The sequence below is a fragment of the Pezoporus flaviventris genome, unplaced genomic scaffold, assembly GCF_033815535.1.
Source record: "Pezoporus flaviventris isolate CSIRO_AGI_PZ_B2104156 unplaced genomic scaffold, CSIRO_AGI_Pfla_v1 ptg000036l, whole genome shotgun sequence".
NCBI lineage: Eukaryota > Metazoa > Chordata > Aves > Psittaciformes > Psittacidae > Pezoporus > Pezoporus flaviventris.
This window is the reverse complement of record NW_026892584.1, coordinates 17597536-17621046: the sequence shown is the minus strand read 5'-3', so window position 1 is coordinate 17621046 and position 23511 is coordinate 17597536. Positions and strand designations below refer to the sequence as shown.

Here is a 23511-nt window from a genome sequence, read left to right as displayed (position 1 = left end):
GTCGGCAGCGGAACGCAACGGCGGGCGCAGGTTTGCGGAGGGCCGGTTTGAGCCGGGCACAGCGCCGCGCGGAGGGCGGCGGTGAGCCCAAGTCGAGGAGCCGGCATGAAGGAGCTGGCGCCCGCCGTGAAGATGGAATGCGACATTTTGGATGCGCTGGAGACCCTGGGGTAATCGGGGGTAGCAGCGGCCCCCCCCTATTGCTGGGAGGGAGGCCGAGGGGACCCCGCCGCCTCGCTGCTCTGCCGAGCACAGAGCGGGGACCCATCGCATCGGGGAGGAGGTCGGGCCCGGGTTGGGGGGCAGAGGGGTGCGGCGTGGGGCAGAGGAACGGACTTCGCGTTCCGGCGGGTGCCGGGGAGGCCCGGTGGCGGCCGTGGCTGGGCCTTTACCCTCGCCTGGAATTGGGGTCACAGCATCTGCGTTGTGCTTACCCTGGTTGTAATGGGGGTTAGGAGAAGGAAGCGCGTCTGGACGGGTGTTTGCTGGGTTGCGGGGGTGGGGGGGGGGTGGGGGTGCGGGGGTGTTGAAAGCGGCCGTGTCTACTCACGGTGGGGCGGCCGGGCCTCACACTGTCCGCCCGGCTTCAGCCCGCCTTGAAGTGCTGCTCCAGGTAGAATAGAGCAGAAACAGTGTAAAATTGAGTTCGTTTTCTGTTATCGTATTGCCAGTGATGTCCCAGAAGTACATCACCAAGATAATGTTGTAGGGAAATTTGTTTGACTAAACACTCACATTCTTGTCTGTTCAGCATGGGCTGAGACATGAAACTGTTCTCATGTACACATGATATGTGCGGATGCTTGCCTCCTGTTTTCTGACACACCATTTTGTTCACCACTCATTTATTGGTTTGTTTAAAAAAAGTCTCAGTTATTCCTTGATAAAAGTAACTTAAAAAGAGTAATTACTTCCAGCATGGTTACTAACCAGCTTGTGGTAAAATGTTTTTAAAACGTATATATTTTATGGTAAGCTGGTTTCATATCAGTAATGTTTCTATCTCTCTGCAGGTACACTGGTCCTCTGCTGGAGGAGGGAGCCCTGAACAAAGCAGCAGAAAATGGATTGTCTTCACCAGAGTTTTTTGAGCTTTGTGTTTGGTTAGGTTCCCAAATAAAGTCACTTTGTAATATGGAAGAAAGCATCACTGCAGCAGATGGTGTGTGCATTTTAATTTATTAATGCAGTTTAGTATTTGCTCAGTGGGTTTAGGCCCATATTGTTCAGCTGATGGTGAATTTACAGTGTTGAACTTTAGCAGATAGAGAAAGGGTAGTCAAACAGGCTTGTATTTGTGTGGATGTGGCTCATAGATTAAGTCTTGTCTTGTGAAGTGTCTTTCAAAAGAAAAAAGGTGCTCATGGTTTGGTTTTTTTTTAGATCTTCGTAAATATGAAAAGTATATTCATGCATCCTTAATTAGTTGTTTTATGTAATCATATTTTAATGGAATCATTATTGGAAGAGACCTTAAAGATCATCTAGTTCTAACGCCCTTGCCACGGGCAGGGACACCTTCCACTAGGCCAGCTTGCTCAAAGTCTCATCCAGCCTGGCCTTGAGACTTCCAGGGATTTTGATGGCTTAAATTCCACTGCCTGATATTTTCAGCTACTTGGTCCAGTGCAGTGTTCCTTTCAGCACTGTGTGTGGATGCTCGAGTTGCATGTTACTGCTACCTGATTTTTTTGAGTACTAGAACTTGGATAAGATTTGGTATTGATTGTGTTTTCGCCAAAAAAAAGTAGTAAAACTAAAAACAATCACTGGTAATAATGGGTTCATGACTCCTAAAATTTGTTCGTCAGAAAATTAATTACATCGATATGCTGCTTTGTGACGTAAGCTGTTCACTTCATAGTGATGTTCAATTGCATCAAAGTCTTCAAAGATTCTGTGGCATCACCACCTTGTTCAAAGCTTTGCACTTGTTTATTCCCATAGGTGATAAAGATATAGAGAGCTTCCAGCTTGAGATTAGTGGCTTTCTGAGAGAAATGGCTTGTCCGTATTCATCACTTATATCTGGAGACATCAAGGACAGATTAAGAGAAAAAGAAGATTGTCTTAAACTCCTCTGTAAGTTATAAGCATTTTTTTATTCCCACTTAGAATACAGTATTATATGTGCATGCTCTGTTGTTATTCTACGGTTACATTAAATAGTTCTTTATCTGTATTTAAGTATATGTGTACAGTTATACAACCTACCTGAGCATGCATCAGCTCACTTGTGCAGAAACGGAAAATAGAAAACTATTAGGAAACTATTTTAGTAGAAATTAAACTTTATTTGTGAAGTATGGTTCAGCCTACTGAGGCCTCATCCCTCTCCCAGTCCAGTTCCAGCTCTGCTGAAACTGAGACCTTGCTTCCTGTGTTTCTGTGAAGTTTCTGGACATCTTAAAAGGAAATGCTACCTGATTTGAAAGTGCATGATTGAGAGAAGTAAAGTTTAGGTGTAAGATGGACTTGGACAAAGGAGTAGCAGCAGGAACCAGTGCAATAATACAAAACTAGCCAAGGAACTAGGAGTCTGGTGGCAGAAGTGGGTTAAGCAGTGAAATATGATGTGTAGACTGAAGATAGGAAGTCAGGTGAGAGTTAGTTCAAGTAAGGAATGGGAAACTGATACTGACCAGTCCATGGGAGAACTGAGAGTCTCCTTTTTATCAGGGTTGTCTTATAAATGTGTACTTGTATTTGTGTATGAGAATGTGGATGCAGAAATATTCATGTGTCTCTAAATCTGCCATTATGATGCTTTTCTCTCTAGTATTTCTAAGTACAGAACTTCAGGCTTTAAAGATACTGCACAGCAAGAAAATGAAAGGCTCTCATTTGGAAAAACACAATGAAATTTACCAGGAAGTGCAAGCTATTTGCAATGCACTGGGCCTGCCAAACTCCTCATCTTCTGAAATTCCTCCCTTGTTAACCAATGTGGAACAAAAGGTATGGGCTTTTATGTGTTTTCTCAATTGTTAAATTGTAAGCATAATCTCTGAAAGCATTCTTCTTTAAGGGTCCAACAGTCTAATCCACAAAAGCCCTATCTGACAAGTGTAAAGGAATTTTTATTCTGAAAGCTGGCTTAGTGTTCAACTGTTTTGTTTTTGAGGTGAAGTATTTCAGCATTTCCCCGAGTATGTGATGTACCTGGTGAGGCATACTTTGCCATGCAAATTTAAGGCATGAGTTGAAGTAACATAGTTTTCATGTTACCCATTCAAATGTGCTGCAGCAAGCAGAAGACTTTGGGCAATAACTGATTGTGCATTTATATACCTGTAGTTGTTTCTGGGATGTGTTTAAATTTAATGTCCTTAGCTTAAATTTTTGCTTTTTAGCGTATGACCTTCTTACTTGGAGGCATTTGCTTGACAGTGCCATTTCCTTAGTTGCAGAAGAGGATGAAAATGCTTGACTTACTGGCAGCCAGAGAATAAGCCAATTTAAGCTTTATTCAACAGGATAGCTTTTTTGTTTTTTTCAGGTCCCACCAGTTTCTAATTCATTTCACAGATGCAATCCTTAATCTGACTTCCTCATTGCAGAATGTAAATAGGCTTTTGGGGTGGAATTTATCTTCTCTGTCAGGCAGCTAAAAGTTTTGCTCTTTATTTCTCCCTAGTATTTGTGGAGAGGGTGGGTGACCGATCCCCTTTAAGAATTATGGGAGATACATGGAATGAATCTCTCTGTGCTGCTGAGTAAAAATTTTGCATGATTATGCTGCTTTTTTCTTCTTCCTCCTCAGCCAGGGGCAGTTGAATATTTAGAGGTTTGGGGGAGAGGGCCTGTTACTTGCATGTTTTTCTTATATCTGTAGGACTTCAGGGTGACAAGACAGTACCTTTAATAGATTCATTTATGAAGAGCAGCATCCAGGTGGTGGTGAAGATGTCTGTTCCTGCACTATTAACTGTGCTTGATCTGTTTAGTTCTAATCTTTATATCCATTAATTTTTTTTTTAAAGGATGAGGAAACAGTTCTAGTACTGTTTTGTGAGGATTAAAATGTCAGGACAGCAAGAATTACTATATTTTTATACAGCAGATTTTGAAATAAATATTTTTGTATCAAACAAATCCAGTAACTGTTTTGGTTTTAAACTAATTTTAGAGAATGTGTTAACTTCCAAAGCAATCCTGTAAATATTTTATGTTACCAAGGTCATGGATTATACAGAAGGTCAAATAGTCAAGTATATTTGTCTCCATCTAGCTTTTAATTAGTTTGTTTTTTACAGCTGAGTGTGTGAAAACTTTAAGATGACTTTGCTGTTACAATTTGTTTTACATTTTTCTGAGTAGGTTTTCACTGCTCTCTTACCTGGACAATCCTTTTGTATAGTTCCCGCTACACGTGCAAGCTTCTTTCTTTGTTGCGATGGTGTCTTTCTTTAAACTCCTGCTTATCCTTCTTAATCTAGGGCAACTGTTGTGTTCAGGAATGTGGGTTATAGCATAGATTCTCATATCAGTTGTATTCTTGTCCTCTGGCAGACAGGGTTATGTTAGAGCTCTTGTGTTCATAGCCCTGTCATCAGTCAAGGCTGGACAATGTATTCTGCAGCTATAAGGCAGCTCAGTCTATTTCATCATTATAGTTGTAGGATAATGTTCTCAGATTTCTGTTGATGGGAGCAGGGGAGTGAGGTGGAGATTCAGTAATCTGGGTATGACTTTATAGTGTGTCACAAACATGAACGTAGACCAGTTCATCAGTGAAAAGATTCCTCCTTAAATATTACTTGATTAATAAACCTGTATCATCTTTAACTTGGAGAGAAAGGTTGGAGAAATTTGGGGGCAGTTTCCCAGTCAATAAAGGATTGTTTCGTTTAGCTGTCTTGTTTCTTCTCGTTCTGATTTTCACTGATTCTCTTCCATTATTATTTTCTCTAAACTTCCTTTCATTTTTCAGTTTGTGGCATTCAGGAGTATGCAGTGCTGAGTTAGGTCTTTTACCTGTGATCATCTTGTGATGGCAGAATGTGTGGCTTTTTTGTATGTGGAGCCCATTGTTGTATTTACCTCTTAGCTGCCCTTGCAGCTAAACTTGCAATAATTCTAATCTCTACACAGTATTCAGCATCACTGGTTTCCAAATTTTCTTTCACTCAATAGCTATAAATTATATCAAGGATTTGTTTTGGCTTTGCTGGGTTGTTTTGTTCCAGAAGCCAATCTCATTTTGATAGACTCTTCAACTCATTAGAACCTTTGAGTTTATATTGCTGACCTTAATGGCATATGGATAGACACCTCTTGCCTAATAGGATTTTTATTTAATCTGCTGTTTATTCCTTCCATAGTAATTACTTATTTCTTCATCCCTTGCTGTCATGCTGATCTAACTGTATTGCTCCAGGTTTTGATTCTTCAGACACTTATCTAAATTCAAGTATGTTATGTGCTTGGATGCATTGAAATTTTGAAGTAAATTATGAGAGGCATCGTGTACATGCTTCACTAAAAGCAAAACAAGTGGGCTGCATTTAGAAGACAGACAAGTCAGACAACCATGGAGAAGAGCTGTGCAAAGGAAGTTCCTTCAAGAAAAGGATGTAGAGGTTTCTTGTAATGGGAGAGGAGAATGCAGTGGAGTTTGAAAGGCAAAAAGAGAGAGCACACCTCATCCCTAATTTCTGAGGGCAAAAGCTAATGGAAGAAATATAAGTAATGCTGATTTGGGGTGAATGAAAAGGTCTTAAACGTGATGTTATATGAAAGCAAGCAGGATTAGGAGAGAGAATGTATACCTGTCATATCTCCTGCCTTTCTTATTAGCATCCCATTACCAGAACTTTTTAGCCAAGTCTAGCATTTGACACCAGAACTCTTAGCTTCCAGTTGTTACATTTTCTTAGTTGTAGGTACAACACTTAATAATAAGTAAAATGATTAATTTAACTAGCCCTTCTGCCTGTATGCACTTGAAACATTTGCCGTGTACATATTTTTCTATTATAAACGGGAAAAGTAGCGTGCCATAAAAGATTTTTGTATGGAGGTTAGTCATGCAGTAAAAGTATTCAGGAAATCTTTTTGTCATGGGTAAGCCAGAAGAAGCATATCTGGTTTTATGAGTCTGCTAAAAAAAATGTGCTGTGTTTGATCTTATGAGTAGCAAATTGTGATTACTGCAGGTTGTGCTGGAATAAACAGAAGTATAATTTGTGTTCTGAGAAGAAGTATGTGTTTCGTTTCAGATAAAGGACATTCTCTCAAAAGTTCAAAATAACCATGTGGGGAAGTCACTACTAACAAAACCTCTGAATTCTGAACAAGTGGTAAGTAGAAGTCTCTCAATTTCTTTTCTGTATTTAATGGGATGTCAAAATTAATGCTTATGGCCTCATCTAACTTTGTCCATTTTATAGTCAGTGGTCTATTGCTAAGTATTAATACTGAAATTCAATTGCTAAATACTGATTATGCTAATCAGATACTTCTAGAATTAATGTTATAAGGCAGACTTTTTGTGGATTCATCCTCTTTCAAAATATTTTGTATACGCATACTACTGTAGCACTACACAAATGCATCTCGAATTTGATGTAGTTCATAGTGATCATCTGGGGATTGACATCTCAGTTGCTGAGTGGGGTTACCTTTAAATTGACTTCTATAACTTTATAGATTTGAATGTTTGAATTTTTATTATAACACTGCAGGAAAGATTGGAAAAAATCAATGATGCTCTTCGGAGCGAGTACGAATGTCGCCGACGCATGTTAATGAAGAGGCTGGATGTGACAGTACAGTCTTTTGGCTGGTCTGATAGAGCAAAGGTAAGCTTGACGAATTGTTTGTTTCCTGTACGTAGGAGGCTGCTGCAGTTCCCCAGATCTTCCTACTGAATGATACATACTATGTAAATACACTTCCATTACTGTTATCTTCTTTCCAACCAGTTTCTCATCAGTGGTTGTAGCATCCAAGTCCTGGAAGGGGAAGGATTTCACTAGATGGCACAGTCTATCCTTGTGTCTGTTTATAGCTTCAAAATTATAAATTTTAGCATCCTCTGTTGGGATGTCTCACTTTAATAAGTTTGCATCTCCCCTTTTCATTTCCTATATACACCCCTCTCCAATCAAGTGAATTGGGAAGGATCTTCAGCATTTCTCATGCAGATGCAAGAGAAATATAAACACTGGGACTTAGTATGAACTGAATGTAAAGAGTCGCTGCCCGTAAAGTCAGTGAGATTACAGTTATTGCTGCCTGTCTTGGATTCAGATCTACTGGATGATCATACAACTACTACATACTACAGATGGTCAGTTGAACACGTTATTTAAATAGCAGCTCATGAGAAAAGCACGCAATTGTAATCCTTCAGATGGCTAAAAATTCCAAATGACTGAATTTTCTATGTTGATATAATTTTAATTGTGAGCATTTAGTTTGTAGCACTCTGTATATTAAAAACGATCATGATTTAACCAGTTTGATCTTTTTGAGCTATAAATATATATTGTTTCTATTCAAGAGAGTGGGGAGATAGGATACAAAAGGTTTGTAATTTGATGAATATACATGTGGAAAGCTGAAGGCCAATGTTTTTGCTCATGAGCTGCAAGATCAGCTTTCCTTCAAAAGGTTGGTGTAAAAAGCTTAAGATGGATGTCTTAAAACTTCAAAAGCTTACTGAAAGTATGGATTGTTACTAGTCTTTCTGGTGTCACAATTTGTCGTTGACACTTGCAGTCAGAATTGTTTACATGAAGCTCACTCAGTATCACTAGAAGACAGGAGTCTGGATGCTGCTGTGCTACTTTGAAATGGCTCACTATTTTCTGCAGGCGTTGTGAATGCTTTTATGCTGCAGGAAAGGAAAAGGAGGACGTTTAGCTCACGGAAGCCAGGACAGGTTCCCGTGTGTGTGACTTCCTTATAGCTGTACCAATGCAACTATATATTTTAAAATTTAAAGTGTATTTCTGAAATGTAGTTGATGTTAACTCATGACTAACTTAGGCGAAAATTTTAAGTCATTTGCTCTTACTCCATTCAAACGATGTGAAAAACAATACAAATACACTTTTGCAATAGAACAACAGTTTAAATTTTTAATGATGATGGAGTAATAAGATGATTCATTTTCCTATCTTGACTGTTGATGTGAAATAGTATGCAGTTACAGAAATAACCAGGTGAAATATTAATCCAAAATTACATCTTTTTTCCTTATTGTCAAAATATTTTATTATAACTTCTCTAAGAAGGTTTTGGGATTGAAATTATTTTGGCATTGATGCAGTTCAGATTTATTTTTTTTTTAAGCCAAGAGGCAAATTGTTCTGCTTTTTTAATTCATTTGTTAGCTTGCCTTTTTTCCCACCATTAAATAGGTATTGATACCTTTATCTGCTTTTGATGCTGTGGTGTTCTTTTGTGTGTGCTATAGTTTGGATTTTTTTTTTTTAACTTGTTCAGTCCCTAAGAGAGATAAGTTTGCAGACTGAAATGGATTCATAAATGGTGTAGTAATTGCCTGACAAAACAGTCAAGTAAAGGAACTGCACCTGTTGTCTGGTCCTCCAAGATCCAGTTTTACTCTTAAGATCACTCTAGATGTCCTTTTTTGTTAAACAAATAAAATATCAAGGTATGTTTGGAAAAAGTCTTGCTTTTTCCCCTTCTCAGTCTTCCCTTTTTCATGGCTTGCACAAGTGTTCTGCTGCATGTATACAATTCATTTTTTTTCTACAAGTTGATCTTGCTTTGAAGCTGCTCTGTTCTCATCACATTTAGAAGTGATCTGTTAAATATGGCTATGTAAAGCTCTTAAGAGGGCAGTCTACATTTTAGACTTTAGATGTGTTGGAAAACATTAAAGAATCTGATGACAGTGGATAGGAGAGTTTCCTTTGTAATGGTGTTAATTTCAGCATCAACTAAACATCAGCATTTTTTGTACAATAGTTTCATGAGTATGAAGGGGATTGGTAACAACTGGCAGTATATTTTGTAAGATAACTTAGATTTTTAGGCATTCCACCCTGTGTTCAAATTGAAACTGAGACCAGTTCATGGTTTACGGTACACGTGTTTGCATGTTTTATGCCTAGCAAATAAGTTGTGTTTGATTTTTATCATTTAGGTAAAAACAGATGATATAGCACGAATCTATCAGCCCAAGCGCTATGCATTATCTCCAAAGTCAACTATTACATTAGCTCACCTTCTTGCTGCTCGAGAAGATTTGTCAAAGATCATAAGAACAAGTAGTGGATCAACACGAGAAAATACAGTCTGTGCGATCAATAAGGTATGCTTTTTCTTTCTGGGATGTGATAAAAGGACATGGGAGTTTACAGACCTGTCAGTCATCATTCTGGAAGTACACTCTTCGCTTAATATTTTCATTTCTTTCTGTAAGATATCTGGTGGATTAAGAAAGGAAGGTTTGCAGCATTCCACTAACCATTGCGGCAACATCTTTTCATGTTATTACACATTCAGTCATGCCACAGGGTGAAACACTAGTCTAGATGAGCAGGAGCAGTATGGGGAGGTGTATGTGTGTGCATGTGTGTTTGTGTAAATGACTTCTTTGAGTTCAGTGGAACTGCATGCCTCATGTTAAAGATACGTGTCAGTCTTTGTGGTATCAGCTCCTGGGCTGCCATTGCCAGGATTATGTCATTCAGTTCATAAACCAGCAGCTTTAGTGTATCAGTATATTATAAATGATAGAAGTTTCTGTGGAAGTGTCATTTTGCTGCAGAGCAAAATTATTTGGTTTAGCTACAGTAATAACACTGTACTGCTTTCTTGTGTATGATAAAAGCTGAAGCTTGTGAGTAATGGCATTAGTTTCACCATTCAAATGGTGACTAAGCCTATTTTTATTAATCGTTTACTTACAAATTTTTCCAAAGTTTTGTGCCTCATTTAGATATCTTTTAATTTGTTTTGATCCCAGAAATACTGAATTTTCTTAATTATTGTAGGATCTCAGAGAAAGTTTTGAAGTTTTTTTGGAGAGGACTTTAATGGAAGTGCCTGGGACTGACCAGCATATGTAAACATTCATTACACAGAAGGTTTAGGAAATACGGAAACAACAAAAAGACCTACCTGGATACCTTTTTGATCTCTAACTTAATGTTTTGTTTAATTTTGTCCAGTCTCCCTTTTTGTACACTGGATAATATCCACCAAAGTCAAGATCCCTTTTGTTTTAATTTTCTTGGAAGTGTTATTTCAGCATGTTACATGCTCTGTTCCAGCCCCTAATGAGTTGTTTCTAACCTAAGGCAAACTGATGCTCCTTTCAGAGTTGTGTTATCAATTTGCCAGTTCATGGTTTTTGCTAGCTGATTAGGTTTGAGCTTGAACTTTGAAATTTAAGTAGAAGAGCTGCATCATAAGGAGTCTTTTCTACATGAATATATATTGCATGAATTACATATATTACATATTCATATGCATTACATGAATTATATATATTGTTTATTGTAATACTAATACTTCACATGCATGTATTTACTTCATAAGTATTTCCCAAAAGTAATATGAGCTAGCCAGCTGCAGTTACTGCAATTTTACAGGTGCAAAATTGGATCTCTTTCAGAGTTCTGTTGTGTTAGGGTGAGTTACAAGGACAGGAAATAGGGATTCTGCTGTCAAGTTCTACACCAAGGGGACCATATTTCCTGTAAAGAGCAGGCAGCATGTCTTTGCGCAGAGAAGTACCCTGTGTCCCTTCAAATTATTACTATTTTTTTAAACTGAAAATGACCTATTTTTCTGTATAGGTTCTGATGGGGAGGGTACCTGACCGTGGAGGCAGACCAACAGAGATTGAACCACCTCCTCCTGAAATGCCTCCTTGGCAAAAGAGACAAGAAGGTGGTGGAAGAGGTGCCTGGGGAGGTGGAGGTGGGGGTGGAAGGGGCAACTGGGGGGGCGGAGGGGGTAGAGGAGGAGGAGGTGGGGGGGGGTTTGGAGGTGGGGGGGGGTTTGGAGGTGGGGGAGGGTTTGGAGGTGGGGGAGGGTTTGGAGGTGGGGGTTTCAGGGGTGGTGGAAGAGGTGGAGGTGGCTTCCAGAGTGGCAGGGGAGGTTATGGTGGCAGGGGAGGCTATGGTGATCCTTATGGCAGCAGAGGAGGGGGAGGATACCGAAGATACTGAAATAGTGTAAATATTAACAGTAATTGGCAAAATATAGTGGTGGTGTTTACTGGTGTCAGGAATTTAGATACTTTAACTTGGGTTTAGGTTAGAATTAAGTATTAACATTACACCAACTGATGTTGTCATTGAATTCTTTTAGTTAGCTGAGCAGAACTTTTATACTAAACTGTGATGACTAAAGTCCTTTTTTTTCGTACTGTTCATATGGTGTTTTTAATGTACTTTTATTTAAACTAAGCCTCAGAAAACTGAATAAAACTCTTTCTAAAAAAACAGATGTTATTTAATATTCAAGCTTCTCAAATTATTGCATGTCACATGTCCACTCCCCTGATCCAAATTTCTGTGTAGAAATATCAAAATAGGCCTAAGAACCTGATGGAAACACTTGAAAAACTAGAATGCTGCTTTCAGGCTTTTTGTCTTCATCTAATTTTCATATGGGACATGTAAATGAATTTTCATGTCAGATGGTGAAATCCTTAAGGCTTTGGTCAAAATTACTCTGTTGGGTTTCTTATTCTTCCAGAATTCACGTAAAAGAACATTCTGAATTAATACTCTGCAGAAACAAATAAAATTGTGTTGTTTAATGTGTTAATAACTATATCAGAGAGGTGTAGGTCAGAGCGTGTACTGTAAACTTAAGAAACATGGTGAGTTTTGATAGTGTCTATTTTCATTTTACCTGTTTTCCATTTTATTGGTGTTTCATAAAAATCTTTTAAGGTCAGATTGGGCAGGAAACTTCTGCAGGCATCGTATCTGGTAAGAGCTCATTTATATATTCCTTCTAAATTAGCCTTGAGACATAGAGGTTGAATCAGCTGAGCTTCTTGAGAAGGCTTTTCGTTCTGGTTTGGGGGTTTTTTTCCCCTCTCTTTTGTTTTGTTTGGGATTTTTGTTTTTTTCCTCCCCCATTTTGGGAAAGACCAGTTGTACAGCTAATAAGATATACAGCAGTTGCTCTTCCTCAGTGACCCCTGCCAACCAATTAGCCTGATAACCTGAAAGAAACTTAGTCTTGATATCGTATGGGTGCCTTCTCCCTCACAGACAGTGTTACTCTAGAAGAAGGAGTAAACTTTCTTGCAGTTATGGCTGTAAATATATGTAGGCAAGAATTAAATTTTAGAGCTGTCAGTTAAAGAGGACAGTTTCTCTTGTCCAGCATCTTTTAGATCCTCTCTACTGTGAGGCCACTCCTGAGTACAGAGTGCAACAGGGAGATGATGCCCAAGCATACACTCGTGACGGTATTCAGGGGCATGTTGTTACGGAGATATTCAGGAAGGCATCTGGTAAACTTGGGGATGTCTGTTGATTTCATAGCACAGCAACCTTGAGGCACTTTGAGTATGGCTTCTCTGCAGGTTGGCTTAACTGCAGGTTGAATTTTAAGATTTCATTCTGCTTTTATGTTCCACATTTACAAGTTATTTTTGCCCAAATTTCCTATCGCTGTCCATATCTGGTTTGCGTGACAGATGTTACTTTACCTTCAGGAACACATGCAGCATGTCCTGTTTCATCGGCAGCTTTATGCGTGAATATGAAGCTGTGTTCAAAATCAAATTATTATCTCTTTAAAAAGCCTGTGTCAGATTTTGTTAATAAGACATCACCAACCTTTTCATTTAAAATTTTAATCTAGGTAAATGGCAAAAGTTTCTCTCCATTGTTTCCTCTTTGGTCATAGTCTGCCTGAGAATGCTGCTTGTGAAAGGATAGATAAGGACTTATTTACCCATACTCTAGGGTCCAGACAGGTGCCTAACAAAGAAGAGCAGGAGTCTTCCTTGCTTGAACATGTTAGCTTGGATGTGAACTCTTAAAATAATGACTTAACTTCAGCCAATTGCTAGCAATACAGTTCCTTTGCCAGTTTTCTTCTACACTCCTTTCTGGCTTACACCATTGTCAGCCTCTGCAGTCATTATGGAGACCCCCCAAAGGTTGTGCTGGAGCATACTGCTGGGGTTTGTGCTCTTGCGCCTGGTTTTTGATGAATGCTCTGCAATAGCTCACAGATTGGTGACACACCAAGTGAGACTGCTGGCCACGGAGGTGAAGCGTTGGTCAGCAGAGGAGTGGAGGGAGTTTTTAACAACTGAAGCCTTAATATAAAATTCTGTTTGCTCATCCCAGTGTAATGTTTATGCTACAAGTAATTTCTGAACAGCAGTCAAGCATTTAGCTTCACCAAGGAAGCATGCTAGGGAAATCAAGTGGCTTATCTACACCTAAAGATTTTGTCAGTCTTAAGATGTGGAGATGGGCTGGTTTTAGTTCAACAGGTGTAATTGTATGTGGACGTGTCTTGGTGCCTTTACACTCATTGGTTTATCCTGTTTGTTGAGGGCAGGGTGGTTCTGAATGAAGTAAACCATAAGTGAACCAGCTATATGCCTACGTGTAATTCTAACAGTTAAATTATTTTAATACCATATTTCAGTTTTCTTTATGTAGATTATGTAGAAAATGGAAACTTGAATATGTTGGATATTTTGTTTTGATTTTTTAATCTGGCCATTTCAGTCTCTCTTTAAGCAATTCCAAAATGTGAAGCCAGTAGTTGAAAACTAAAGTAAGCACCACCACATTTCATCAAGGTATCCTTTTCTGTCCTCTGGTGTCAGAATGTATGCTTTTAATTTATCAAAAAATGCAATAATACCATGAAAATAATTGATTTAAACCTCTTCTCAAATTTTTTGTTTTCTTGAAAAAAAAAGTATTTTCAAAAATTCTGTTGTAAGCAAAAGATTTTCATACATATGTTTGTGAGCATTTTTGTGTTTATTCACGCATAGTGAGTATCTACCTGAGTATTGTTTTGTTTGCTCAAAAATTGAAAAATGGGTTGGGGAATTTTTCAGGATTTGAGACATTTTTGTTAGCAGCTGTAAACACTGAGGAATAAAGTACTGTATTTGAAGTTACTTGCATCCCTTGTGTAGTGTTATTTGGATCCACTGTCATATGTTCCTCTTGTGTTTGTAAGGAAGAAATCTTGCTGGTGATTTACAATGGTGATGGAACATATTTTTTATGAGATTGAAAAATTACAGATACATTTTGATCAAAATGCAGAAGGCTGTAAAGAACAATATAGAAGAATTCCAGCTGACAGGACATGTCACAAATACTTCCCTATTATACTGGCTGGGATTACTAAGGAGTCTTGCTTAAATTTTGCCTTAGTTAAAAAACCCCAAACAAACCATAAGTCTGTATGATAGTTACTGTTGTCTTTACATAAACTAAGGAAATATCTCAAATTACTTCTGAAGTTTTCTTTTCTGAATTTCTGTACTTGTGAAGTAAAACACAACTTGGTTTGCATGTGCAAGACTAGAGCAGATTTGCCCACATAAGCAGAAACTGTGTTTTCAGTAGTTAGTCTGCACTCCGTGTCTTCTTCCCTCATCTCCCTCTGATGACTGAAGATAACTGAATGAATATTCATCTCCCTATGTAAAAATGTATTTTGAGATGATAAGGTATTTTGAGGGTTACTACAGCGTAGCGAATAGCAAGTCTTTAGGGTGCTACAGTACTGCATGTGCAATAGCCAGTGTTAGCAGGTGCTACAGAAGCCTTGTTTAAACTTGGCTCCACATTGTGAAATCTTTCAAGAACTGGTACCTTAACAAACGTGAGAGATTATACTAATGAAGAAGTGTGCTTTGTAATACTTGGAAATGTGAGTGACAAAAGTGCCTGTACTGTGTCAAGTGCTAAAATAGGGAAAGACTAATCTGCAAACAAATAATAAGCTTCCTCACTGCTCTCTCAGGCAGCATTACCAGGGCTCACAGAAGGTGAAACGGTGCTGGGACTCTGGCACTAGGTTAATCCTGCAGAAGTATCTCACATGACAGGGTCAAGAAAGATGTATAAAGGTGGTTCAGATTTCTTTGAGATATAAACTCAGAGGCATAAAGTGAAATATTAGTATTTTTTCTATTATAAATATTAAACTGAAATCTTAACAATTTATATAAAATCTTTACAATCTGTACACTTTTTCAATCTTCTCAACATTAAACCAGTATGTTTTCAAGTTGCCACAGAGATCAGTTACATCAAAAAACATATTGCTACTGTAACAAAAACATATTTCAAAAAAAGTTATGTAAGCTACTTTAAAGGCAGCTGTGTTTAATCTGAATATGAACGGTAGCTCTGCTTTTTTTAATTGTGATGTTACTCTATTTAACTTTAAACCATCAGAATTCACACTTTATTTAAAAATAAACAGTAGTTGGAGGGGAGGTCACTTGCATTTCCTTTCTTCCTGTATGTACATGAAACAGAGCTGAGCCTGGAGGAATAAAGGTGCTTCTCATTTAAATTAGCCATGACAAGATAAATGTCAATACCAGTGTTTGCTAACATGACTTTTAAACAACACTTAATACTTTATCTTTTTTCCTAGCATAAAGCAACTTGAAAATTAATACAGATGTGAGTTTTGTTCAGTAGCTTTGTCAGTTTTAGCAGTATCCCTGCATTCAGTTTCTGCTATTACTCCTTCATGCAGCAGAAAGTCCCAAAAGAAAGAAGGGACTACCACTAAGAAAAGAAGTTAAAAAAAAAAAAAAAGAGGGAGGAAGAAAACTATAGTAAGTGGCTTTGGGCAAACAGGGAACCTGAAGGATCTTTGAGAGCTCTGACGTTCTTCAGGTATCAGCTGACCTCTTTGAAGCAGGAAGTCTTCAGCATACATGAAGCACCATGTATGTGTTCTGTAGGACACTTCTGCAAACAGATCCCTTTTAAGTTGTTCGGATTGTTTGTTTGTAGGAACAAGATGACAGCACAGCAGAACATTTAAGTTAGCGTTTAAGACTGTACAAATCTATGGTCATAACTTGATTTTCTGTATTAACACAGTAGCCTTTGGGCCAGGGGCTGATGTTTGGGAAATATCTTTTTAAATAAGAGATTTTGTTCATGATCTCCATCCTCAGCACAGACAACGTATATACAAATACACACAAATTCTATTAGAATCCAGAGGTTAGACTACAAGCTCTCCGTTAGCTGCACAACAAGATTTATGGCTGTTCTTCTGAGGTATTTTCAAAATACATGAAAATACATTCAACTTCTATCTTATGTTGTTTATTTTAATTGTTGCAGAAACAAACTTGTACTTGCTAAATGCCTATTGAAATACGCCTTACTGTAGTTTCCCTGAATAGAGAACAAAATCAAGAAGCTTACAGAAAATGGGCAAAGCAAGTTTGGAGACCTTGAAGCCATTCTGATTGCTTCATTGATCAAAGTGCAATTCCATGTTAATTGTAATTCAGGTTTAGTGTATGAGGAAAAAAGCTGCACAGTTTTCACAGCTGCTGGTTTTTGTCTTACACATGTCCATTATTTACAGTAAAGTAACAGAAAATCCACTACTACTAGTTCCCTCCCTTTGTTTTTACTAATACATGAAGATGCAGGCACAAAACAAGTTCAAAACACGAATTTTGACTCACTAAACTGGCAAGTAGTTTCAAATGGACTTTTTTCTTAATAAATAAAGCATTCATATACTTGATAAGGACTACAAATTGTGGATGGAACATACATCTATACCACTTTGAACACAAAGCACACATGCTATTGTAATAAGTTGACTAAATTTCAATCTATAATGGACTTGTAACTTACAAGTTTTGAGGAGCATTAAGTGGACTAGGTAAATGTATTGAAGTCCTAAGTTTCTGATGTTTAAATGTGTGATGACAAATCCCTGTTTGATAACACAAGCAAGTTTTATACAAGTGTAAAGTATACAGATCCTCTTGAAACACAAATGCAATTTTAAAACTGGCTATTCTGACAGATTTATCAGTGACTTGAAAGACCATTTTGTTGTCTCTTAACAATATGTACACTTTGTAGCTTTAAGAAAACTAAGTTACCTCCCTAGCACCTTTTACTATACAAAATTTACACGCAGAAAAGTACACTCATCTTGACTCTTTACCTAAAGTGCATATGAAATCTAGGCAAGCGAAAATGGAGAATCCTTTGCTAGAACCATAAGACATTAGGAGCTCTGGAATACAGTAACTGTTGCCCTGGGATTACTGTACAGTTTCTCTCTTAATATGACCCTTGAGCTTATACTAAACAACAGTGTCCACTTAGACATGAGAGAAAAACAACCAGACAACAAGTTATCCCTTAAGCCAAATAAGTAGGGCTGTGTTCCAAGCTGTGGCATGGAATATAAAAGTGGAAACAATATTCAATATAAACTCACTGTTGCCTCATCTATTTTACGTTAACAAAGGTAAGCTACTTAAAGTAGCGGGACCTCTAAAGCTCTGAAAGATGTTTAAAAAACTTGTCAGTCTATCTTAAAGTCTAAGAATCCGATATCATTAGCTTAACTACTTCTTTTACTATTCTTGTTAAACTTTGGAAATAAAGATGACAGTTCATATCATGATTTAATTGGTTTCAGCCAAAATGATAACTGTTTCTTTTAATGGAATATTTCTACAGTTTTACTTATATACTCAACTTTATTGAAAGTTTGTTTTTACAAACCTAAATTTGGGCCAAATCTGAGGAGACACAGTCTCCTGAGTATCTGTCTACTTTGTCCAAACGCTTGTAGAGTAAGATGTGCTGCTGACAGCCAAGTCACTGGGCAATCCACGTCGTCGTCATGAACAGAAACTTCAGCAACAGTGTCACTCCTCTTAAAAACAAACCCAGAAGAAACTATTTTCATGGAACAGATAATGCTAAATTACCTTAAAAAGTCAAAGAAAGAAGAGGATTTATACATTTGGGAGTGTGTGATTAATATTCAAATGTATCGAGTAAAGAGACTATCTCTGTTTAACATCCTTCAGACTCTCCAGTTCACCTGGTAGAGCAGCTTTATCACAACCCTTCCTTCAGTCTTTCTTACATTCTTCCATAGGAGATTTCATCTCTTGTCTGCTAGGAGCAGTCTCTGTGTTGTAGGTTGTCCACTACATGGTTTCTTCTGTGGATTGTGAGAGATTCAATTGTTTTATGTGCCTGTTCCAGCTGGATCTTTAAACCTTCATTGTGTGCCTTCAAAATATTTCTTTCCTAAACAAAAAAACATAATGGTATTTTATTTTGAATTTGTCTCAGGACTGTCTGGTTTTATGTTTAGGTTGACTGGCAGAAACATAAGTTGGTGTAGCTCTTATCAGTGGAACGGAACCAGTAATTTATTTGAATGTTTTCATAGTCACTGGTCTATCCTTTGTGTATACTTTTAGAACTTTCCAGCAGCTGGTATCTGACAGTTATGTCCACAAGCTGCATTTATCCACCCTCCGCTGCTCTCATAACAGCAGTAATCTAGGAGAAACCACTTTTCTGCTCTACTAATGCAGAAATTGATGTACAGTAAGACATTAATTTGTAACATCAGATGCTCTTCAGTAATTGAAGTCGGGATCTGCTGAGGGAGCAAGGACAAGTGTAAATTGTGGGACTGACATGAATGGGACAATTTAAAGAACTCGTGCTTACAAGTGCATCCCCACTTCAGATCCTTGTCTATATTGAATGGACTGTTGACTGAAAGAGAAATGGTCTGTACTGGAAAATTCTTGCTAATTGTCTTAATCTCTGTTTTAATAAACCAATCATCTTTTGTAAAAGATAAGCTCATATTATCAATAGCAAAGGATACTTTGAAAGTTATACTGAGCATACAAAGATCAGACTGTGGTCCTGTTTCTGGACTGTTTTCATGTTTGTCTGTCTTAGAATAAAGACAGCAGTGATTAAAGTATGAAAATAAATCTGCCTTTGTCCTTCATAGCCATATCTGGATCATTCTCATTGCACTGTTGATACTGTGATAGTCTCTTTAATCTGTCTGGAAAGGTGGTTTTTTCTACAAACCTGAATTTGGGCCAAATCTGAGGTGACAGCCTTATGAATAGCTACTTTGTCAGAACACTTGTAGGGTAAGGTGAGCCACAACTGGGCTGATGCAGGTGAAATCTAGCAAGAGGCATCATGTCTGTTCACAGGAAAATTTCTTGGTGACTTAAGTTATCAAAAAAAAGAAAGGATTCACTGTCAGTTGAACAAAAGCAGAGCCTCCCTCCCCGCCCCACCACCCCTGGCCTTTGATATTCTGTCACTTAGGGGAGCAGAGGCTACCAAAAGCAGGAAGAAATTTAGGACTCTTGTTACTTACTTTACAGAATAACATGCTGTCCTAAGCGATTGGATTGTGATCATATTCTTGCTTATAACTTTTAAGACTGACAGGGATCAGTGTAATCATAACAAGGGCTTCAACATTTATTCCCTAAGCCCTACACTAGTGCTAAAATTTATGCTTGAAATGAAGCATTACTGGAGTTAAAGTGGCTAAGAATTTATTATGCTATTACACTGGAGTAAGGTGACAACTTCCCACCCAGCCACCCCACCACCCCCCTCTCCAACCAGAATTTGTTTCATCATGTATGTACCTGCTCAAGTTCCTGGTATGAGGGTTTACAGCTATGATGCTCCTCCTTCTTTTTCTGGCTGGAGTCCTTGTTTTCCCATTTAACATATGCCTTTTTGCGGCCTAGAATTGGGCTTGGAAATGGGGATGGTGGAGCTAGCTGGAGATAAGGATTTTCTGGCATCTTATGTTCTTTCTTCTCAATCTGCCTACGAGATACATCACCAGCCAGCAGTACAGGATCAGTCTGTGTACCCTCATGAACCACTGATGGTTTCAGTCTCACTGAGATTTTCTGAGCTGAGGAGCCCATGAGCATAATGGTTCGGTCCTTGCTGTCTTCACTGTGTTCCACTACTTCGCCATTAGGAAATGTAAACAGTCCTTCTTCTTGTCCTGTAGGATATATATGATAAATTGAGTCAAGATCTTATCCCAGGAAAGGAGAAACAGACTCACAGTAATTAAACACGGTTTTAATAAATAAACATTCTTTTTATGTTAATTGCTCTCCAAAATAGGTATCGCTGGAAGTTTCTCACCATTGTGTCTCTCAAAACTCTTTGCATGTCTCAGTAACATAAATATGGATCAGCAAGAGGAAAACCGAGTGTGCCATCAAGATTAGCTAAACTTCTAGATGGCTACAGGGTTTTATATAGACCATCAGTCTTAGTGACTGGGCTGCAAAATTAAGCCTGGGTGTTAGTTCAGTGTTACCATAACTTGCAGCTGTAAGACAAAACTTATCCTCTTCATAAAGGTGAAATAATGAAATTTTTATTTTTACACTGCTTTTGTATAGGTCATCCTAAAATACTTTTACTTGTGCAGTTAAAGGGGAGGGGGGGAGAACCCACAATGTTAGAAGCAGTGGGTAAAAGATATGATTAAAGGATTTTAAGAAGATCTGTTTCAGATAAAGTAACTTCTGTCACTGGGAAGAAAACAAAATAAGACTGCATATTCACACACACGAGGGGAAAGAAAAAAGTCAGTCCAGTAGCTGCAGCAGGCTCTGGGGAATTACATGAGGATATGGATGAAGAGGTTTACACCTTCTACCAAGACCTGAATTCTCACTCTTCGACGTGATATAGCCTTGAGAGGTACAACATTCTGGCACACTGGGTGATATGGGGCAACACACTGCAGCTCAACCTCCCTATAAGCATGACGTCCCATGAGGTAGTTACTACGCAGTGCTGCAGCCATAGCAGGTGCCATCTTAGAGATGCATGTGGTCAGTTATCAAGAGAAATAGGCTGCATTATGCTAATAGAAAGCCTAAGATGGAATCCAGCACTATGAATCTTAAAAACAACACAAAAGATGGATATCAAAGTGACAAGAAGTAGATTTGAAGAACATTAGATAAAGGCAGGAGAGAAATTCAAAGAAAGTGAGTATTGAGAGATTTGGAACATCAAAATTCAAAACAAAAGTAGCCTGACATCTTAATCAAGGACAATGTTTTCTCCTTTGGAATTCTACATGGTAATACACAATATGAAAAGTTTATACACCTTTCATGCAAACTTTATACAGATGTAGAAGAAAAGAGAGAGTAGATTTCTGATTGAATGAAAGAGGACAGATGAAGAGGAGGAGTAGATTCAGCTGCTGAAGTGGAAAAATTAAATACAGTTAGCCCCTGATCTTCCTAGTACGCAGATACGTAAGTAAACTGACTTTATAAACTCCGCATTAAAATCCAAGTCAGAACTGTAACAGTGCAGTGGTCGGTTAATGTGACAACAGTGGTAAAAACTGCTGAGTGTGCTAAGACCAGCTAGTCACAAGATGAGAGAATCAAGGGAACCTGCCAGCTGTTCAGTTTGTCACATCTAGTTCTCATGAGACTGACAGAAGATTCAACCAGTTTTTGTGGCATTTGTGCACCACACATTATGTCATATGACAAGAGATCTCCCAGAAAGGGAGCCTTTCATTACTCAGACAAGAACTGGAATGGCATTACTTGGTACAGGCTCACGCCTAGTTGTAGTTTATATGTTGATTAAACACTGCAGTTAACTAACAAAACCTAAGCTGATGCTGTACAACTCAGCTTTAAAAGGAAAAGGAGCAAAGGAAAGACTCTCTAGATCTTTTGATCTTTTTAATGTGATCTTTTCTCACCATGGAGTTGCTCTTTGACTCCTACTGGGCAGAGGCTTGAAGCAAGAGCAGATGTTGGGCTGCTGTCTGGAATTGATGTTTTGGGTCTTCTCTTGCACTCTATTACAACCAGGTCTTTGCATTGCTTGTGACAGTTCATTCCACAGTCTACAAACAAAACACAGTTTACATGATTCAGTGGCTCTGTTGTAGCATCTAAGATCAGTTCTTACACTGTACTGCCTCCCAAAGAAGCAAGAAAGCTTCTTTGGTGTTCTATACATGTGTTACCTGTAACAGCTTACATCTTGTAAACAGATCAATGACATCTCTTTACTATATACATAGAAAACTCCTTTTCATTGTGAAAATACAAAACAGCGACATTCAGTCACAACAGCGTTCTGACTATAGGATTTGCAGAGAAAGCAGATACCTATATGAGGAAGAAAACTCTGCAAAATACATATTGTGTATGTGCTGCACAGTCTTCACAGTTTGAGCCCATTGAAATAGAAGGGTCTGGTCCCAAATCTGAATTCAGTGATGTTTTGCAAAGGGTTAAAGCTATCAGTTATGAGTTCCTTCATCTTTGCATTTCTTCTGGACCATACGTCTGACATACTATTCTTGAATCAGCCTTCTCCTCTCTGAGAGATCAGATTAAATAGGTCCATAGACATAACAATGGATCTCAGGATTATCAGATTATTATCATCAATTATAGATTAAAATTAACAAAGTATAAAGTACCTTACCTTTGCATCTGTATCCTTGTTTAATGACTCCCCATAGCTGACATTCAAACAAACAGAAAGAATTAATATATCTGTCTCCACATTGATAATGGATAAAAATCCACTAAAAGCTCCACTTATTTCTAAGATCTGAGCACCTGCAGAATATCTTGGGCTTCTATTGTTTTAGTGTTAAGGTCAAAATATGAACTATTTACCTCTTTAGCATAAGATATTTAAGAATATTTTATGTGTTCGTCAATCACAAACAAAATACCTTGAGCTAGTCTGTAATGAATACATCAGCAGACCTGACAGCCCCCAGAGAAGTTGTGGAGCTGGAGCAGATGGAAAATTCTATCTCAGCACCCTTGTCTGGTCCCAGCTAAACTGGGGATTGGTAGGACAGTAGTTTCACTAAATCTCTCTTTGCCACAGGCAGGGGGCATGTCATGTCTGTACAAGGACATGAGTTCTAACAGCCCCAAGGAGTGGAAGGCTCTGGATTTGGAAGTCTTGTCTGAGACTGACTGGTGACACAACCAAACACCACAAGGTGGGAGCTATGTTTAAATAAGTAATAGTACTGCAAGAGGAGTGTAAAGGGTACCTTAAATAGCTACACCAGGCAGAAGCCTGGTGTTCCATATAGCTTCACTGGTGTTTTATATAGATCCATTTCTGTATATGACACATAGTGATTATGAGATTAAAAAAAAAGGCATTATTCCAAGCAGTGTTAACATAATTTACTAAAAGGTAAGCTTACAAATCCAGCACAGTTGTCGCAGAAAGTAGGTCTCAAGTAAGTGGTCTCTTGGAAGTTGTGAGCAAAGCCAAGTCCTAATTTGGAATAGATTGAGCTAGCCCTCATAAAGTAAGCTGTTATTTCATCCCTGCTAATCAGACCTTCCCTGAAAATAAAGAAGAAAAGCTGTTTGTGAGACACACATTTTCTTAACAGCATAAGGAGAATTAAACATATCTTTCTTCACATTTTAAAAAGGAAAGAGTTTCACGGGCC

The 23511-nt window shown here is 38.2% G+C and overlaps 2 protein-coding genes across 6 annotated transcripts in view; one reads left to right on the top strand and one right to left on the bottom strand.

The window, feature by feature from the left end:
• The first annotated feature begins 6 nt into the window (after positions 1 to 6).
• FAM98B (family with sequence similarity 98 member B) lies at positions 7 to 15097 on the top strand. Of its 4 annotated transcripts, none has more exons than XM_061463399.1 (9): positions 7 to 170; positions 1014 to 1162; positions 1948 to 2082; positions 2780 to 2958; positions 6222 to 6302; positions 6687 to 6803; positions 9122 to 9289; positions 10782 to 10887; positions 14959 to 15097. In XM_061463399.1, exons 1-9 carry the CDS (start codon positions 106 to 108, stop codon positions 14985 to 14987), a joined length of 1029 nt encoding a protein of 342 aa, XP_061319383.1. In that variant the 5' UTR covers positions 7 to 105; the 3' UTR covers positions 14988 to 15097. The 4 variants fall into 4 exon arrangements, with proteins under 4 accessions (XP_061319383.1, XP_061319384.1, XP_061319381.1 ...); XM_061463400.1 differs by having other exon boundaries at positions 10782 to 10875; positions 14959 to 15084; XM_061463397.1 differs by lacking the exon at positions 14959 to 15097 and having other exon boundaries at positions 10782 to 11555.
• A 6-nt stretch (positions 15098 to 15103) lies between these two features.
• The window catches only part of RASGRP1 (RAS guanyl releasing protein 1), a 49530-nt gene continuing 41122 nt past the window's right edge, over positions 15104 to 23511 (bottom strand). The window contains exons 13-18 of one of the 2 annotated variants that reach the window (XR_009745107.1): positions 23257 to 23401; positions 22509 to 22545; positions 21772 to 21918; positions 19652 to 20025; positions 19071 to 19217; positions 18140 to 18260 (exon numbers count right to left, since the gene is read on the bottom strand). Coding sequence is in view for 1 of the 2 variants with exons in the window: in XM_061463396.1 (XP_061319380.1) it covers positions 18126 to 18260; positions 19652 to 20025; positions 21772 to 21918; positions 22509 to 22545; positions 23257 to 23401 (838 nt within the window). In the remaining variant the exon portion in view is untranslated. Of the gene's footprint in view, positions 18261 to 19070; positions 19218 to 19651; positions 20026 to 21771; positions 21919 to 22508; positions 22546 to 23256; positions 23402 to 23511 lie in introns of both variants that reach the window. The other variant, XM_061463396.1, reaches the window with a different exon arrangement.

Coding starts and splice junctions, on each gene's coding strand:
- FAM98B (XM_061463397.1), top strand. CDS start 106: ATGAAGGAGCTGGCGCCCGCCGTGAAGATGGAATGCGACATTTTGGAT. Junction 171..1,013: donor GATGCGCTGGAGACCCTGGG/GTAATCGGGGGT, acceptor ATCTCTCTGCAG/GTACACTGGTCCTCTGCTGG. Junction 6,804..9,121: donor GCTGGTCTGATAGAGCAAAG/GTAAGCTTGACG, acceptor TTTATCATTTAG/GTAAAAACAGATGATATAGC.